The sequence below is a fragment of the Apteryx rowi genome, unplaced genomic scaffold (genome assembly GCF_003343035.1).
Source record: "Apteryx rowi isolate R43461 unplaced genomic scaffold, aptRow1 scaffold_623, whole genome shotgun sequence".
NCBI lineage: Eukaryota > Metazoa > Chordata > Aves > Apterygiformes > Apterygidae > Apteryx > Apteryx rowi.
This window is the reverse complement of record NW_020450898.1, coordinates 155,835-175,989: the sequence shown is the minus strand read 5'-3', so window position 1 is coordinate 175,989 and position 20,155 is coordinate 155,835. Positions and strand designations below refer to the sequence as shown.

Below are 20,155 nucleotides of genomic sequence, written 5' to 3'. Positions count from 1 at the left end.
GAGGAATACACTAATAGAATTAAATTTGACAGGATAAAGGTTCAAATTTACAGGTCCTGAACTGGTAATCTTTACTCATGTGAATAGTCCTACAGAAACCAACATGATTGTTCGCATGTGTGGAGGTAATTTACACTGGTAAAGTTTAGCTGGATCAATCCCCTTATCTTTACTGACAGGACTTAGAATTATCTGACAAAAGAAATAATCCTCTTTTAGTGCGTTATTCATGTTTTATTTTCCTATAATACCAACATCGGTATGAATTTTTCCCATTCCGTAGAGGTTCCAGAGAAAAGCTCATAATCTCATTTCTGCTTAGAAATCATCATAGATATAGATGATGTTTGGGATGACAGGCATTTGGAAACTATTTTTGACCTTGGATATAGACTTTTGTCTGCTACAGAAATCACTGGAATTTTTGTGAAAGCACCTGTGTGAAAAATTAGACCTTTTCTGTTCTGCTATACAAATTCTGTGATTTGCTTTGAAAAAGAAAAGAACAAATATCACTGTAATGAGTTGAACTGGGTAGAAAAGTGAAGTTATCCTCAAAAATGTTACTAAAATGCAAGCTATATGGATGCCAGGGGAACGCTATTAACAGATATTAATGTACCCAAGTAAGATACGATATTCTCATTTATAGAGAAAATACTATTTTAGAAAATACTGTAATATATATAATTATCAGCATTACATCAGCAGAAAGTGAAAATCATTGTTGCCCAGTTCTTCAAAAAAACTGTATGCCATAAAACTAGGCATATGCATATTGGTTTCATTTCACAAGTAGTTTGTTTTCTAGACTTGGCACTGTCAGCAGAATTATCAACATTTACGAAAATCAGGCAATTTTTATGTATGTGCTTATGATGTTAGGGCTGTTGGTGGTTCAACAGAAATAAGGTCAAACGAAGCCTAAAGCAAACAAGGCAAAATGAGAAGAAATTTAAAAAAAAACACATCTTTTTAGAAGAAGCAGCTGTGATAATTGTGTGTATGCCAAGGTGCTGAAATGGACTGGTCAAGCCTTGATCAGCCATCAGAATTCTTCCCAGATTTATTATTTCTGTACCATCTGGTCAGAACTCATTGTGAGGTCTAGAAATGTCTGCTTACTAAGTTGTGGCTAGCCAACAGCAACAGAGAAGAAATAATTTGTAAGAGTTCTTTATATGCCAATAGACTCTATGTGTAAGCAATATGAAATAATTTTTATAAATTGTTACATTGTTACTGATGTGACTTCAACAGTACACTTTGAATATGTACTTCTAAATGTTTCTCTCATGAAAGTATATATGATGTTTGTCTTACTGATTTCTCTCTATCCTTCCTTGAGTGCAAGCAATATATTGTTAAGTTCTATTCACAAGTATATGTTTCTACCATAAAGTCAGTATTGAAAATTTAAGAATAACAATATTATAGTATTTTTAATAGATACAGATTTTAGAACTTGACAATAAAATTGTGAGGTGGGGGTTCTGAAGATCAAAATATAGTCCAGAATGATTTGGTTATGTCTACCATGTGCACATTCTTACAAAGAAAAGCTGTCATCCAGCAGAACAATTTTCATCATGCTGAAATCAACTCCCTTGTGTACATACTGCCAATTTATGTCACACTAGTTAATGCATTTTTGAGGATCGCATTATAGCACTGTCTTCCAACAAAGATTATTTTAAACTGATTGACGCTTCCATAGCACACTCTTTCAGCCTATGGAAGATAGTGGTTGATTTATACATCCTTTATATTTTTTTAGGAATGGTAAAGTTATTGAAGAAAATGAAAAATATATGTTGAGAGGAAGCAATACAGAACTAACAATAAGAGATATAAAAAATATTGATGCTGGTCCATACATCTGTAGCGCTAAAAACAAAGCAGGAAATGATAAAAAACAGACATTCCTTCAAGTTTTTGGTAAGTATTGAATAGTATATTTCATCCTTCCTTTTTATATGCAAACAGGAGAGAAATAAAGTTATAATTCGTGATTTTCAGTGGAACAATATTCCTTGCAAGGTGTCTACTGATGCAGCAAACCACTGTCTGTGTAATTTTACTTCTTAAACTTCCCTTACCGTTGGCTACTTTAACCTTTATATCTGAATTTTCTTTTGAAAAAGCCTTCTTCAACATCTGCTACTGTACTATTCAGATACAGTACAATGAAGTATTAAATTGTTAATTCACTCTGATTTTTCTCTAAAAGTTGACTACAAGAAAAGCAAAGGGAAAAAGAGGTGAAACTACTGAAAGGAAAAAACAGGTTATTTGGACTTTTAAACTGTGTTTTTTAGAAATAAGAATAACACTATGCAGAGGTGTTTTGATTTTTGTTTGTTTCTGTTTCTTGATTTTTATTTTTTTAAGTGCATGATTGCAGATGGAGCATCTCTCTTATGAGGAAAGGCTGAGAGAGCTGGGCCTGTTTAGCCTGGAGAAGGGAAGGCTGAGAGGAGATCTTATCAATGTGTACAAGTACACATTAGGAGGCTGTCAAGGAGGGTGTCAAGAGGATGGAGTCAGACTCTTTTCAGTGGTGCCCACCAACAGGACAAGAAGCAATGGGCGCAAACTGAAACACAGGAAGCTCCATCTGAACATGAGGAAAAAATTCTTTACTGTGAGGGTCACTGAGCACTGGAACCAGTTTCCCAGAGAGGTTGTAGAGTCTCCTTCTCTGGAGATCTTCAAAACCTGCCTAGATGTGATCCTGTGCAACGTGCTCTAGGTGACCCTGCTTGAGCAGGAGGGTTGGACTTAGACGATCTCCAGAGGTCCCTTCCAACCTCAGCGATTCTGTGATTCTGTGATTCTGTGATTGCAGATATAGTCACAAAATATTGGTTGATCTCAAGAAATTACAGTTTCAAAGAGAAAAAACATACCTTGAAAACTGTTTCTCTTTCCAAACCCTACAACCCAATCTGTGTTCATGATTCTCTGTTCTACATAGAACACTGATAATTTCTTTAAAGTTTTGTGTAGTTAGAGCCTAATCAAAGTGAGTAGGCCTCTGTGAGAGTGTAGAAATCCTCCCATAGAATCTACCAGATCAAGTCCACAGCTTAGTTATGAAAAACCCACAAAAAAGTATTGTTTCTGTGACTTATAATATTACTATCACTGTTGTTAGAGTACTTGTACATTGTATAAATAATTAAATACAGATTGTACTAAAGAGAAAGACCATCTATATTTCAGCAGCTAAGGCATGTACTTGGGACTGTGGGAAATTGAATCTCAAGTCTCAATTAAATCTACTGGTAATTTATGAAAAATGAAACAGTTCCAACAAGGAGAGGTGATAACTGAGGTGATAACTCCACTGGAAGACCCAACAACTTGGTGGATAATGTTGTCAGTTGGGATGTGGGAGCCTGAGGTTGAAGCCTTGGTCTAAATAAGGTGAACAGATTAGCTGTGTCTGTGTGACTTCTACTGTCTTTCCTGCTTGGAAACTCTTCATAGCCCTTCCATGTATTGTGCTGTCTCCAGTCTCCCACACCCCAAAGGAGTTGCCTAACCACTGGGCCACCTTGCTATTCTGTGATGACTGAGAGTTCTTCTCAATCCCTTTTCAAAAGGAAAAAAATGAAATACAACTTTAAATCTCATTTTAGCCTGAAGTTATAGAAAATCTTGAAGGCTTTTGTGAAAAACAAAAACTTTTTATTCAATTGTATTTCCAAAATTAAAAAAATATATATATGGAAGGAATAGAAAAGACCTACTGGTTTTGATATGAGATTAGGTACGTTTCAGACAGGAATAATTTTGTATGCAATCCAAGGAATTTTAAGTATGGCTAAAACTTGCTTAGTTTTTGCCTATGGCAAGGTAATTTTTTAATGCAAGTAAATGTAAGGAACAGGGAAAGGGAATGACACCAGAAAAGAGTGAGTATTCCCTTTTTATGTTCTTCCAACATCCAGTAGTTTGGGGACTCCCCAGAGAGCTAAATCCAAATGATTTAATAGATGCCATGAGTTTGCTTAATCATTTTTGAACCAACACAGCCTTTTTGTTTCCACAACATCCTAAACTCCTAAAGTCATTAAATTAGTTCTTCCTTCTCTGTAAATGTATTTCTTATGGTTCTTCTAAATCTGGCTCCTGTTCATTTCTTTGGCTCATAATTTTCATTTTACAATAAATAGTGAAATATATTCTTTACATCAAATAGTTTTTTTTATATGCCACTAATTCATTTCTTTACTAAGCTGAAAGCTTCCAGTCTGTTTAGTTTCTAGCACTGTGGAAACCATTCTGAATCTCTGATCTATGTGTTTCTATACCTTCCCAGTTGTAATATATTGTTTGTGAAATGGCAAGGAGAGAACAGCATGCAGGATTCCAGTTGCAGGGGAAACCTGGATATTCAGCAGCACAGTGGTGCTTCTGCTTTGATCTCAGTGCCTTTTCTTACACTGTGTTTGCATCTTTGACTATCCCTGAGTATTGAACTGATGTTTCCAGAGAACATCTGCAGTGTCTCCTAGGTCTCTTTCTTGAGTGGTAATAGCAAATTTGGAGCACATCATTGAGTATGTATATTTAGAGCTATTTTTCCTGTGTGTTTTACTATTGGATAGAATTCAATTAGATTATAATAATCCGCATACTGTTAGTTTGACCTCAGGAAATTGTATCAAAGATAAGCCTCTTACCTTGTTTGTAATCTCTAAAGCTCAGTGTGATTTCCTTTACAAAGTTCATCTCTTACTTTCACTCTGAAAATGTGGACCAAAGTTATTTTATTTTCTCCTACAACGAACTTCACTTTTTCTCTTGTCTCTTTTACACAGGTTAAACTCCCAGTCATGTATACAGTTAAAAAAATATTCTGTTTCTCTTCCTCCTAAATGCATTCAGAGAACTGCAATCTGAAAATGGATGAAATTAGCAGATGGCTAATTATAGCTAAATAGTGCAAAAACAGCTGGTCTGTGTTAAAGTGATCTACTAATTTATATTACTCTATTCTTTTCCACTCCCTTAGCTTGTTTGTCTCACCTACCTGTTATCTTTTAATTTTAATTTAAAATACAAATTCCTTGGGGCAGTGACTACTGTTTGCACTGCAACAGGGCTCTGGCAGGGTTGAAACCTGTAATAACAGTATTTTAACCATAAAGCAATAATAATAACATTATAACATTCAGCACTGAAATTTTTTAGTACTCTTCTCTTTTTGAATGGACATGCCCATCTTAGTACCATCAAACATCTGCATCTGTTTAGTTTCAATGTGTGACCTGGATTTTTGTTTTATTCCACAGTTGTCCATTATCAGTGCTTAAAAAGGTATTTTGTCCTCATATCTTGAATAAGAAAAGGTCTGTTTACCTCACAGAGGATTTCTTACTGTTCATGATTAGGTAGTCTCTCTCCGTCATCCTGTTATCTCTGTACAGTTCTCTCTGTATTGTTATCCAATACTACCTAAAAGATCTCATCCATATTAATGCCTAGGATTTGTGCTAAGGTTTTTGATAAAAATTCATTTGTGCTTAGTCCTTTTGAACTGCTTGAAAATATGGGCGTTTTCCTTGAACTCTTTAAAAATATCTTTACTATTTGTCTCTGCTTTATAGCTAATTTTTTATAACTCTTTCATCCGTAAATTTAACATGGAATAAATAAAGTCACCACTTGATACTGGTGTATGTGCAAGACTTGACTATGCCAGGAAATGTGTTTCAGAAATTTGTTTCTTAGATATGTTGATTTCTTCTTGGGCTCTAACTTGTTTACTAAATTCAAAATAGTACCAGTAATTTTCAGAAGAACAGGTTTACAGTTTAGCTATTTGAGTCAAATGTTGCCATGCAGGAACACAGTGTAAGAGTCTGATTCCTCATGTTCCATGTTAATCAAGAGATCCTTCTAGAAAGTGCTGTAGTGCTATACACTAAGACCCTCACCAGTAAGTCTGTGTTTGTCTTCATGACTAGCTAGTTTAAGGCTGTTCTTTTCATGAGATATAATCAGGACTGTCTCAAGCTTTATGTTTGTTTTGCTCTCAAGTCTGATGAACTTGTTTGGTCAAAGATAGGGATAGAACTCTGTGAATTCACTAATTTGTGTACCTTCGTAAAGAAATTGGTTGAAAACAACCAATAACAAATTTAGAACCTCAGATGGCTATGCAAGTTTTTCCTAAGCTTTGGGAGAATGCTGTAAAGTACACAGTGATTAACTTAGACTCACTGATAAAAAAGGGTATTCCTCTTGTCTGAGACAAATATGTAAGAGACCAAGGAAGGAGTCTGAAAGAAACTTCATTAATCCTATTACTTATGAAACAACTTCTTTATTGAGAAAGTGTTAGAGAACTTAAGACCAGCCTTTTCCACTCGAAGAACAAACCTTTCCAACCTATAAATGTTAGCATCACTGTGTTAACATTTCAGAAATGCATCTCTAGTAATGAGCAGTTCCTTTTGCCTAAAATCATTTTCAGGAAGCTCAAGTATAAATCCTTTCCACCTCAAACCTTCTTTCATTTCAGTCAGGTAGTTCAATCAGTTTACAATTTGTAGGTACATTATATTACAAATACTTCAATATTTTTGACTAATGAAACCAGCAAAGACCTGGAGACTTCCAGGATAGATGTGCCAAAACACAGTATTTCCATTTGTTTCATTTTTGTTAAGAGTACTGCAAGCAAATACCAATTCAGTCTGAGAATGACCTTGTCAATTTAGAGAGAACATTTACAGGACTTTACAGAACTTAAAAAAAAAAAAAAAAGTTCCAGTATTTCTGTCAGTACTTCTCTTGGCATTCTGGAATATATATGTAGTTATTTGCATCTACACAAAATTATTTTAATATTTTTCAATGTCGTAAATGTAATTAAAAGATAGTCAAACAGTATAAAAACTTCTAGTCAATAGCAAATTATGACTTATGACCTGTAAAAACAAAGCCATTAAATAGTATCCTTTCTCCATTTGAGCTCTCTTCTTTTCCCTAGTAATAACTGTCAGCTAGCTATATTCCATGATTAATCAGTGCTTATTCCTTTAAATGTCAGCTGCTCATGTCTAAAATGCCAAGCTAAAACTTTGTGTCTTGTTATGATCCATTTGAAGAAGGTCTTAAATTTAGAATATAGGTCTCAGTTTAAAAGATAGATTTTTAAAACATGCATCATCTTGAGGAAATTGTATGTCTTGTCATAATGTACATGTAGGGAAGAAAAGATAATATTGTAGTCAGGAGACATGGCTATAGAAATAAAGTATCTGAATTATACTAGCTAAAATATTTTATAGGTATTTGGATGATCCTAAATGTGAGAGTATAACTGAAGTTATTATTTTTTTTTATTTTAACATGATTATTTGTTATCGTCAAATTCTTCTTTGTATTTATCTAAAACAGCTTCCCCTGTTTTACCACTGAGGAAAGTTACAGCTTTCCTCAGCTAAACTGGTGTCTTGCAGTAATACTTGGCTCACTACTTCCTACCGTATCCAGTAAAGTTGGATCCAGTTGACATTTCAACAGCCCCTGACCACTCACGGTATTTCCTTCCTGCACACAAACACACTTGCCTCCAATAAAATCTTCATGAAGCACAATATTAGTGCAATACTTTGTTAGGGAAAATATAATCTATTTTTCATTTTTATGCAGTGAACACACACTAGATTATCTGTAAACAAGGGTAAACAGAGAGTAGACAAGCAACAGAGGACTGTGGAGATAAAAGATGAAGAATGAGACCAAGAATGGTGGTGGTGGGAAATGGATAAAAGAGAGAGGTAAATAATGTTTGGGTGCAGAAAAAATTATCTGGATATAGCATATTTGAACCTATTTTTATTATTTTTCTTGGTGATGCTGAATGCAACATTTGTGAGACAGTGGTCATAAAATGAAGGAGGAGACTGGACATAAGGAAGAAAAATCTTCACCATGAGGACAGTCAAGCACTGGAACAGGTTGGCGAGAGAGGTTGTGCAGTCTAAGTTCTTGGAGTTTTTCAACATATTGCTTGACAGCCCCCTGAGCAACCTGGTCTAAATTCATTGTTGACCTTGCTTTGAGCAGGAGGTTGGACAAGGTGACCTCCTGGAGTCCCTTCCAACCTGAATGATTCTCTTTCCTCTTTTGGTCTACTAATGTAACCCAACATTACTTTTCTGCCTAGCATACACATTTGTAACCCTGTTAGAAAATGGGTTACCTCTCCCTTTATCTTCTGCTTCATATGGAATACACTATAGTAGAGCTATATGTCCTTCAACTCAGTAATAGAAGTCTGTGCTGTGGACAGAGCTACATTTATTATAGTATGTATGCTACGATTTTCTTAAAATCAACTTCCTTAAAAACAAAACTTAATAAAAGTATATGCAAAATACATCATTTTCAATAAGTATAATTAATGTTTACAAAGTCAATGTTAAGAGCTGCCAAAATTAAATTTACTCGTGTAAACTTAATTCACTGCTTTTGGGTTTAGACATATTGAATCACGCTCTAGGTACGTGATTACATACTAGTCTTTCCAACAAGATGAATCTCTCATTCGGTGTGTAAAGTGGATAGATTCAGAGAAAATTATTAATGGTTATATATGAGTAAAATATATTGGGTCAAAATTTTTAATGAAGATACGTGAATGCTGTCCAAGACAGTAACATTCTATGCATAGTTACACAACAGATAAGTCCTCTAAACAAGATTGTTCACATGTAACCATGAATTGTATTGCGTATGTAAAGAACCTGACAAGGTACAATACAGTTTGAGAGTTGTAGTTGTTCTGTACCAATGGTTATAAAGTGGGATAATCTGAAGAATGAAAACAGATATCTAGATTTTTTAATTGTATTTTTCCATCAATTTACTCAGTAAGTAAAGATGAAAAATTTTGTATCAGAGGACTCTTCAATTCTTCAGTGTTAATACTAGTACTGTGTTTGTTGTCGTGAGACTTTGCTAAATTCAGTAATGTGTGTAAGACAGTAAGATACTTTTGAAGATCAAAGTCCAAGAATATTAATAACTCTGTATTTCTCCCAATAATTAGTATCGGAAGCACAGGTTATCATAGAATAGTTGAGGTTAGAAGGCACCTCTGGAGATTGTCTAGTCCAACCTCCCCACTCAGAGCAGTGTCAGCTAGAGCAGGTGGCTCAAGGCCATGCCTGGTCAGGTTTTGAAAATTTCCAAGGATGGAAACTCCACTACCTCTCTGGGCAACCTGTTCCAGTGTTTAACCACTCTCACAGCAGAAAAAGGTTTTCTTCTGTTTAAATGGAATTTCCTGTATTTTAGTTTGTGTCCATTGTCTGTTCTCGTGGCATTGGATACAGTTCCTTCTTCTTTACTCCCCGCCATCAGGTATTTATACACATTGATAAGATCCCCCCCTAAACCTTCGCTACCTGAGGCGAAACAGTCCCAAGTGTCACAGCCTCTCCTCGTATGACAGATGCTGCAGTCCCTTAATCACCTTCATGACCCTTCACTGGACTCACTCCAGTATGTCCCCATCTCTCTTGTTCTGGGGAGCCCAGACCTGGATCCAGCACTCCAGATGTGGTCTCAAGAGGGCTGAGGAGAGGGGAAAGATCACCTCCCTCAACCTGATGGCAACGCTCTAATGCAGCCCAGAACACTGTTGGCCTTCTTTGCCACAAGGGTGCATTACTGGTTCATGGACAACTTGGTGTCTGCCAATACCCCCAGGTCTTTTTCTCAAATCTGCTTTCCAGCCAATCAGCTCCCAGCATATATTGGTGCCTGGGGTTATTCTTCTCCAGGTGCTGAATCATCACAGAAAAATTGAATTTTTGCTTCATTCCTGAAGTGTCAGGGAGCAGCAAGGAACAGTTGCTGCCTAAGGGCTGAGGAGCCAGGATCCAAGTGTGACAGCATGGCTGTGAGGGCAGGGGCAAAGACCCATCCCAGAGTGCAAGCAGGGCAGCCTCAGGCATGGCAGCCAGGTTCAGGCAAGAATCCAGGTTATCAGACAAGTTTATGGTAACAGGGCCAGGATAAGGCCAGGCCAGGCAGTCAGCCCACAGGTCAGGATTACTGGGGCCTGTGGCCAGACAGGAGCAGGGCTGCAGCGGGACTGGAGACCGGCACCACTATGGTGGCATTGCTGGGGCAGGGACTGACAGCCCCAGAGTGATCTGAAGTGGGGGCCTGGGCCTGGGCAGGGTGGGAGGAGGCCCTGGGGAGGTGGGCAGGGATAGCAAGGGCTAGTAATGCTCTCAGGGCCCTGACATGAAACACTAGCTTCCAAACCTTTGCCAGGGACCATTTTAACACTTTGAAGGAGTAGACAACCAAGTTAAAGTACCTTGGGACATTCCTTGGTATGGTTTAACTTACTAGTACAGGTGTAGCTCCTCTGTTTCCAGTCATTTCCATAGCATGAAGTTCAGTTGCAGCGATAATACAAATACTGTGAGATCTGATCAACCACAAAGTTATGTTTTATATGAGTCATTTGAATCTCATAGTTTGGGAAGAAATGAGGCTGGGAGAGACTGACTTCCAGGCTCACCTGGAAGCCCTGGTCAGGTTCCTTTTCCAGTGGAGTTACAGTGGAAATCCTGGGGCTCCATTGGCACATCCTGTCTGCAAGCTGCCCCAAAAGCTCCAAAGCTCCACTCCCTTCAGGCTGCTGACATAGGTAGTATGTGTCTTGTGGCTTTCAGACATACAGAAATTGTTGTGCAACTTGTAGTCCAAAAAGTTGATCACTCTTATACATGGTAATATTAAACCTTTAATAAATCTTAAGCTAGTAAACATGAATGTGCCTTTTTCAAAAGACTGATTTTTAAAAAAATGAGTTTTGACATGACAGTCTTTGTGCACAGTGAGTAATGTAATTTGTGTTTTTAACAGTACAGCCTCAAATAATACAACTCAAAAATGAAACCACATTTGAGAATGGGAAAGCAACCCTCATCTGTGAAGCAGAAGGAGAACCTGTCCCGGAGATTACTTGGAAAAGAGCCATTGATGGAGTAACTTTCTCTGAAGGTGACAAGGTAAATCAGCTTTTAATGTCTAAAATATCTAAATATGTATTGTCTGGCTAATCTTCTTTTCATGAGTAGAAAATTAATTTAGAGAAAAATTGATATGCTTCCTTTAGAATTGAAAGGAACTGCTATTTTATAGGGTAATAACAGAGACGTAGAAGTTCTAAATTTAAAGTTAAGAAAAAAAAAGGCAATTGAAATGCTGAAAAGTGATTGACTTGGTCACGCCTGAATTTTCATAAATAATCCCTATTAAGGGTTTCAGTTTCTTCTTGATCATCCTGACTATGGTTACAGAGGTACCTGCTGGCTTTAGTCCGTATTGGCTGTCCAGTATTTCTCAAAATGCAGTGGAGCTTGTAGAAATCTAAAATAAATATTTTTGAATACTTTGGAGTTCTTTCTTTCCCACTTCTATTTTTTCTTCCTTTTTGTTTTTCCCTTTTTTTACATTCTTTTCTTCATACAGATCAGGCAGTTTATAATTACAAATTGAGTCCTCTCTCCACTTATTACAAATGTCAACTGGGTAGGGAAAGAATGTAGTATGAGAATGAACAGTCAGTTACTATGGGAAAAAGCTGTAAGGAAGAAGGTAATGTTATTTGAAACAAAGTAGATAACAATTTGTTGATACGAGGGCTTTGGGGGGGCCTGAAATAGTTTCCTTTTAGTGGGGCACAAGGTTTTTCTTCTAATTTCCTTGCAGAAACTACAGAGTTTCTCTGCTTTAGCTAAAGTATGAGATAGTATCTTTATGGCTGGCTAAAACAGAATTTTGAGTCTGGATAATCAAACAGCTAAATCATAGACAATCTTCTTACTGCTGTTTGCATATTCATAACTGTTACTTAAAAAACTAGTTGGCAAAACTAAACAGTGATCATGGCAATCAAGAAACTAGATACACAGTGAGTCTCTGCATTTATAGGGAATTACTGTACATTGAGGAAATATGTATGTCCGTTATTTATTGTTCTGAAAGAGAATGTCTGGTCTGGTCTAGTATCCCACTCAACCTTTCCTGGAATTGAGACAGTTTATGTGAGGCTCTGTCTTTACCATTTGCCTGCACTGTAGTTTCCATTTTAGAGTGACGTAACAGTATTTATGTCATATTTTTTCCAGTAGTTTTGCATTGAAACAAAAGCAGTCTCTCTCTTCTTTAAATATTTCATGACAAAAGTGATCTTTCTGATCTCCACAGAGAGAGTGGAGATCTCCACAGAGTTTAGTCTCCACAGAGACTAAACTTGGTTCAGAGGTTACAAATGTAGCTTTTCACTTATGTTTGGAATGTTCCTAAAATAACTTGCTATATCAGAAAATAAAAATGAAATCAAATTGCAGAAACAAGCTGAAAACCATTTATGCAGTTGAAATCTGATATTTATCGAGTGCTCATATAGCACAGTATTACATTTTTAATTCATCCTACAGATGGTTAAACTCTCTAGACTTGTCACTGTCACCCATGTAGCATCTACAGTGGTGCATCTGAATGGAGGTTCAGCTGAAAAATACTGAAGACCAATGTAAAAACTATATTCAGTTGCTACTAGTGTGTTGATACACTGTACATGGAATATAAAAAGAATGTGAATCAATACAGTTATATAGTTTCCTTTCTTTCTTGCCAGTGAAGGACTTTCCTGTATTGTTCATGGCAGAGTTTTTACTGAATACTGAATAAGTGTTCTGAAATACTGCATGTGTTCTTGAGCTGTAAAAATGTGCTACACTTTCTCCATGGTCCCCAAACGTTCTACAGGGCCAAAGCCTTAACTCTTGCTTTCCTAACAAATTTGGTGAAGAGGGAAGAAAATTGACAGTGATTAAATTGTTGAGGAATTATTGAGTAATACAGCAATATTCGGCACATAGACAAAGAAGGAAAAGGTGAATTGAGGAAGGCTGGGTGTTTTTGTAATGTGTACTTACATTGAAATTATTACATATATGTGATAATATTTGAATTAATGTCCAATCACCCAATGTACTTGCATAAATATAAAAATTATTGTCTACATTCAGTGAAATCATCTTTGGAATTTTTTACTAGTTTTGACACATTTTTGGGATAGACTGCACTTAATTCAATGTTTTTTGTTGAATTAAGCGTATCTTTAGAGATATTCTTGATTTTTTTCCATAAATGATGGAAAAACTTCTCTACCCATAACATTAACGTGATAATAATTTAAAAACACAGACAATGTTGTTATTTTTAATTATAATTTTATTAATTTAGTATATAGCTTCTCAATCATGTTATTCCTGTTTTGCTAAAATGCAAGTACACCGACAGATAAAACTTGCTGTCCAGGTGACAAATTATTCTAGTACGTGGCAGTTATTTCCATTTCTTCATTTACATTTAAAACTGATTTTAAAGGAGAAAAAAAATTCAACGTAATTTTAGGGGGGGGGTTATAACTCAACATGGATGTTTTAAAAGCATGAAGTTTAAAGATGTTTAGCCATTCTAATTTCAACCCTATATAAACAAGCTCAAATCCGTACAGATTTGTCAGTTATTTTAAAAAAGTTACAGGATGTTCTGTCTGAAGTACTTGACAGTTCTATAAACTTGAAATCTTGTGTAAAGAATTTTTGAGAGAAAAATAGTAGTGATATATGTTGTTCCCAATAAAATGACAAAAACAAAATTCATTTGATTAGAGAAGATATGGACAGCATATTGTGTAACAAATGAGTTATATTACAACTCTCACTTACCATTCTACCCTTTCCAAAATGTAATAGATTTGAAGACTTTAAAACTGCATAACTTCAGGGATTCTTTGGTTTATGGGGTTCTCTGAATGTGCTACTTGAACTGAATTCAATATCAGTCAGTGTTACCAATTTTCTTGTGATTGATCAGCTATTACTTTTTCCTATATGGAACACAGATTTATTTCAGTACTGGCTAATATGACTATCGTCTCTTTTAGAAATCTTCAATCAACTTTTATTACTAAGTCACAACTTTTTCCTGGTTAATAAAGAATTGTGTTAGGTTACTTGAATCAAACTATGGTTGAGATTAGCAAACTGTCTTTGTGGAATTGCAGGGTGCTATTATCTCTCATAAAAAAAATGCATCAAAAAAACAAAGAAATTCTGTCTGTAATGTGCTAATTATGAAACAGTTGTTTTTTGTTTTTGTTTTTACTTTGTAACAGCTTAGACATGAAAATTAGTAAGCTTGTAGCTGGCTGCTTTGGAGTTGTGGTCCTTCTAAATCTTGACCTTAGTTACTCTGATAGCTGTAACTGGTCAGCATGGTCTTCCTAGAGATAGCTGAATGTCACGATCTGTAGTGAATAAGGATACTTGCAGGCCTGTTTGATTTCTTCTTTCTTGACTACTAATGGTGGGCCCTTTATAGATTTACAGGCACTTGCTGTAATAACTGTGCAAAAGAAATTAAGTCCTTATACAGCTTCCAGTCATTGACCTTGTAGTCTTTCACATTCCTCTGTTGTCCAGTTACATCCTTAAATGTGTTTGTGTAGGTGACAGATGTAACACATCGAGGAATGAGAGATGGGCAAGATATTGTGTGGACTCACTTGTTTATTTCTAGTAAATCCCAGAACACTGTAAAGTTCTAAGAGTCTGAAAGAAAAAGCAGAATGTGGCAGTAGTTGAAACGATAACTAAAGTCTGTGTGACTTGTTCTCAAGCAAAATAATAGGAAAGCTGAAATAGATTCAACTAATATTTTTTTCAGTAATGTAATTAATGGTGATTGCCATGAGTTCATTGAAAATGGATCTTGTCAGAATGACTCAGTATACATAAAAAATCCCAGAAGTTTTACTAGCAAGATTAACTGAGTCAATGTAATAAACTTTTTAAGGCATTAGAGTTATGTTTGGAAGTTCCAGCTGGTGCATATACCACTCTCAACAATTGTGATGCATGAAAGATGAATTGTGCTTCCTTTGTATGTGCTTGCCATCTTAATGTGTTTCAGAACTGATACAGAAGAATTACTCCATATATGTTTCACAGTGGTAGCCCCATCAGACCAGAAACTCTACTTCTGGACATCTGAAAAAAATTTAGCAAACAAACACTCATATTTGGTGAATATCTGAGTTTTGGATAATATTTCTGTGTGAAAGTAGGAAACATACCCAGGGAAATCCAGAGTTCTAAGAATGCTGCATTTTAATTACAGGTCAGGTTCAATAAAGATTTAGGCATTTACAATTTCAACATTCTACTGCGTAGGCATTACACAGTCTAAAAAAAGTATTCAAAATCCATAATTCTAGAGAATTGTTTGTCTCACAGACATCATTCAGAAGCCATGTACACTGCACAGAAGTAACCAGTAGCCAGATACTAAATGGAGGAGTGTGTGCCCTACTTCTTACTCGAGCTTAGATGCTAGTGTCAGACTCTAGGCTGACACCTGATGCATTGAGTGTCCTGACCCCATAGTCCTTTGGGGGATAGCTCTCTAAGAAACATCCTCCCAAGGAACTGAGTACAGTTGTGAGCAAATAATAGCCTTGTTACAAGAGCAATCACTAAAGAAGAAGAGCTGAGTTTGAGGTCATTCTCAGCCTTCATGAATTCAGAATGATGTTTTCTCTTAAATGATAGATCTTATATCCAGGGTGTAGGCTTTTCTGGGTTTTGAAATTATTATTTCCGAAGGAATGGAAAATGAGCCAAAGTTATAGATCAAAGAAACAACCCTACTGGGCTTTTAAGAAGGATAATGTTAATGAGTAAGTTGTCTATAATTATCTCTGAGGAAAATATAACTTTGATACAGGCTTTCAATATATCAGATATATGTATCTGAAAGTTAAAACCAAATTAGTTCAAACCAGAAACAAAGAACCTTTTTCCTCTTTCCTTTAGTCAGTCAGCCTTTGAAACAACCTACCAGACAGTGTGTGGTCTCTTCTTCACTGAGAATTTGAAATAGGTATTTCCCCCTCCTCTAACCTGTGCTGAAGGTTCATGAAAGTTTCATGGCCCAAGTTTTCCAGGAGGTCACATTGGATGACTTCTGTGATCTTTCTACAGCTTGATGACTCATAAATATATGAGAGTGGGTGAGCCTGAGTAAATGAGTGATAATGTGTGCCAGAAGGTGTTTGGCTCACCCTTGAAGATTTGCCTGCATTGAAATGAAGATTTACTCCAAGAGTAGAGCTTGATCTGCTGCTGCAGTGTCAGGACAAAGCTCTGTGCGTGGTGTATCTTCTCTGCCTCTTCATTTCTAACCCATGACTCTCCAGCACTGCTCATCTCCTCATTGACATGCCAACCTGGCCATGCCCCTTTCAGCTGTGATTCCAGATGGCATGTTCCAAAGACCTCTATGCATCCAGCAACCCTGACCCTTTTCCTAGTAAAAAGAGGCAGAGGAGGAGTTGCTTTTTGTAGAACACAAGGAAGGATGGTGAATGGATTTGATGTTGTGTAATAACTTAGAAGATGTATTCTGGACATGCACACACACATCTATATACATCCCTGAAGAGACCATATCCTGATTTTCTGATACAAAAATGTCATTGATTTCAGTGCATAGGTAGAGACGTGAGAGCAGAGTTTCGCACGGTACTTTCCTAGTACCTAATTTTAGCAGAACTGTGAAAGCTGACCAAGATTGTTTGCAATTCTTTTCAAGGCCTGTTTTGGAATACAAATAACAATAACAGATGGAGCTGTGCTTGAGACAGTAGCTCCACTATGTGCAGCGTATGTCAGAAATGACAGTCTTTACACTGAAGAATTTACAATCTAAACATATAAAATGAATAAAGGAAGAAAAATGAATGCAGAGAGGTCATGGTCCAGGATCCCATACTCAGTTTTGATATTGCCTCATATATGGTGTAACTGATTAAAAAAAAAAAGGAATTTGAAACTCAGGAGTTAGATTTAAGATAAATTAAATAATACATTTTATATATCTTTGATAGACATTCACCACGTCTTTGAAATACCTTACACTATTCTACTTGTATCCACAGTGAAAAGACCTTAGATTTTTAACATTTTGACATTATAATAATGACATCTCGATTTCAGCTTCCTTCCATGTACTGTTGCAGTCATAATCTGGATAATCATAATCTGGTCTCTGTGTAATTTCCCATGACATTGTTTTTAAATATTGCAGAGCCTAGACCACCAATTAAATTATTTTCCAGTGTCGCGTGAAAGGGAGGGACAGAAGGCCCCTCCTTATCTTTATGATTTATGTTTGCCTGCCAGAGCCCCCCTGTTTGAGGACTTTCCCTGAGACAGTTTCGCAAAGTGAAAAGAATAAGATTTTATTAAAGCGACAGATACAACAGGTTCGGAATTGCCGTTGATAAATGCACTTGCTGCTGCAAATTTTCTTTCTATGAGCTCAAACTAACAATTAAGCGCTTTCAATAATAATGTATTTTCCCGGGTAACGTCGACGTTTGTCGGAGGCGCAAGTCTTACCAAAGAGGCGTCCCTGTTTGGGGGAGGGGAGAAGGAGGCTCCGCTCGTCAGCAATCTCCAGTGAACAGGTCGGGGGTTCAACTTTCTTCCCTTCCAAAAACTTTAGTGAGCTATCCTCTGTTTTATAGTTGCTGAAGGTGGGATGTGGAAGCGCGGCAGACGTACTTCATTGGCCGGATTGCCATTTGCGCGGTTGTTGGGGGTATGCCCCCCCCCTTATTTACATATCGTTATGCAGCAAAGGGCGTGATTTTTAATATGGTAAGCAGGGATAATGAGGCTGGGGATACTATAGGTCAACAGTTAGTCTGTGAGCAGCAATTATTTTTTGGGATGCAACCCTTTGTGGTCAGGGGCAGACTGTGATATCTCCATATCGCTCCCTCCTCYGCCGTGCAGCTGGAACAAACTGTCTGGCCTTCACCAGCTAGTTCGTTACTCATGTTGCAAAAGGGTGGTGTGCTTTGGCTGCCACGTACTGTTTTTCCTTTGTGCCCCCTTATCTTTCTCCCTGAATTCTCTCTTGATCCCACATCCAGTTTTAGATTCACTTTATAGTGGCATGCAAATGACAACTATTTGGAGCTTGTAGAATTTTTCACAGTGGTTGTGGTCAGGCAGTAGGCAAAGGATTTGGGAAATTGTTTTGTCTTGCTTTTTTGAAAGGTCAGCTCTGCTTTTTTTCCCAAGCCTGTTAACTCCACTTCAGCTGTCACAAATGTTAATAAAAAGGGTCTGAAAAAAATTTGGATTCCTGTATATGCTATTCTCACAGCATAAAAAGAAGCAGCTTTATAGTAAATGACAGTGAATTGTGTTGCCCTTCTTTTGAGATAGTAATGAGAGCTATGTTATATTCTTGCTCATCAAGGATCAGCTCTTTATCTGAATGATGAATCACCCAAAAGAGAGGGAGCATAAATGTATCTAGGATATTTTTATTGATTCCAGGAGATTTCCTTTTGTTTCTGAGCTATACAAATCACTGTCTTTGTATGCTAATCTCAGGAACTTTTCTCCTTTGAATAGTTGGAAAAATGTAAGAGGCAAGTCTTCTTGCCTTACTGAAGGAAATAGTTATAACCTGTTTCACCTGTATGTTGTCTGAACAGCTTCTACGTACAATATCATAGAATATTTTTGCCATTATAATTTTAGTTCGTGCCTGCAGGCCAAAACATTTTATGTAGCCTGCTGCAATTAGCTCTCACATTGCAATTGACTCTGCAGCTGGGACACTCCACAAACAATTCAATCAGGCATCAAGGGCTGGGTAGACAGCTGGGCATTGGTTGAGCAGCTGAGATGCAGCACCAGCTGATGGCCACCACTCCAGCCATCCTGCATACACAGACATAAGCAGAGCAGCTTTGATTTTAGGGGCTTTTTCAAATAAAGCATGATGGGCTTTCCATGTTAAGGATGTGAAATTGAAAAGTAAGAATATTTTGATTGCAGGGAAAAGGTAAATAAATGGACACAAGAGTGGGGGGGAAGCATGGGGTTGGCTTTAAATGTTAGGCAATCAGTGCTGTTGGGAATGTACTGACTTATCCCCTGTGACATATGCAAAGCATGAAGCACACATTAGCACTGAATACAGGCATACCTCGTTTTATTGTACTTCGCTTTATTGCACTTTGCAGATATTGCGTTTTTTAAAAATTGAAGGTTTGTGGCAACCCTGCATTGAGCAAGTCTGTCGGTGCCATTTTTCCAACAGCATGTGCTCACTTCATGTCTCTGTGTCACATTTTGGTAATTCTTGCATTATTTCAAATTTTTTCATTATTATTATATCTGTTATGTTGATCTGTGATCAGTGATCTTTGATGTTATTCTTGTAATTGTTTTGGGGTGCCACGAACCGTGCCCATAGAAGACGGAGAACTTAATTGATCAATATTGTGTGTGTTCTGACTGCTCCACCGACTGGCCGTTTCCGCATCTCTCTCCCTCTCCTCAGGCCTCCCTATTGCCTGAGACGCAACAATATTGAAATTAGGCCAATTAGTAACCCTACAATGGCCTCTTAAGTGTTGGAGTGAAACGAAGGGTCGCACATCTCTCACTTGAAATCAAAAGCTAGAAATGATGAAGCTTAGTGAGGAAGGCATGTCGAAAGCCAAGACAGGCCAAAAGCTTGGCCTCTTGTGCCAAACAGTTAGCCAAGTTGTGAATGCAAAGGAAGAGTTCTCGAAGGAAATTCAAAGTGCTGCTCCAGTGAACACATGAATGATAAGAAAGCAAAACAGCCTTCTTGCTGATAGGGAGAAAGTTTTAGTGGTCTGGACAGAAGATCCAACCAACCACAACAGTCTCTTAAGCCAAAGCCTCATCCAGAGCAAGGCCCGAACTCTCTTCAATTCTACGAAGGCTGAGAGAGGTGAGGAAGCTGCAGAAGAAAAGTCTGAAGCTAGCAGAGGTTGGTTCATGAGGTTTGAGGAAAGAAGCCATCTCCATAACCTAAAAGTGCAAGGTGAAGCAGCAAGTGCTGATGTAGAAGCTGCAGCAAGTTATCCAGAAGATCTAGCTAAGATAATTGAGGAAGGTGGCTCAACACTCAACAACAGATTTTCAGTGTAGACGAAACAGCCATATGTTGGAAGAAGATGCCATCTAGGACTTTCATA

The 20,155-nt window shown here is 37.2% G+C and overlaps 1 protein-coding gene across 1 annotated transcript in view; it reads left to right on the top strand.

Annotated features, from left to right (window-relative positions):
• NCAM2 (neural cell adhesion molecule 2) overlaps positions 1 to 20,155 on the top strand; it is a 168,985-nt gene that overhangs the window by 35,764 nt on the left and 113,066 nt on the right. The window contains exons 7-8 of the mRNA XM_026084007.1: positions 1,778 to 1,938; positions 10,909 to 11,054. Coding sequence (XP_025939792.1) covers positions 1,778 to 1,938; positions 10,909 to 11,054 — 307 coding nt within the window. The remainder of the gene's footprint in view (positions 1 to 1,777; positions 1,939 to 10,908; positions 11,055 to 20,155) is intronic.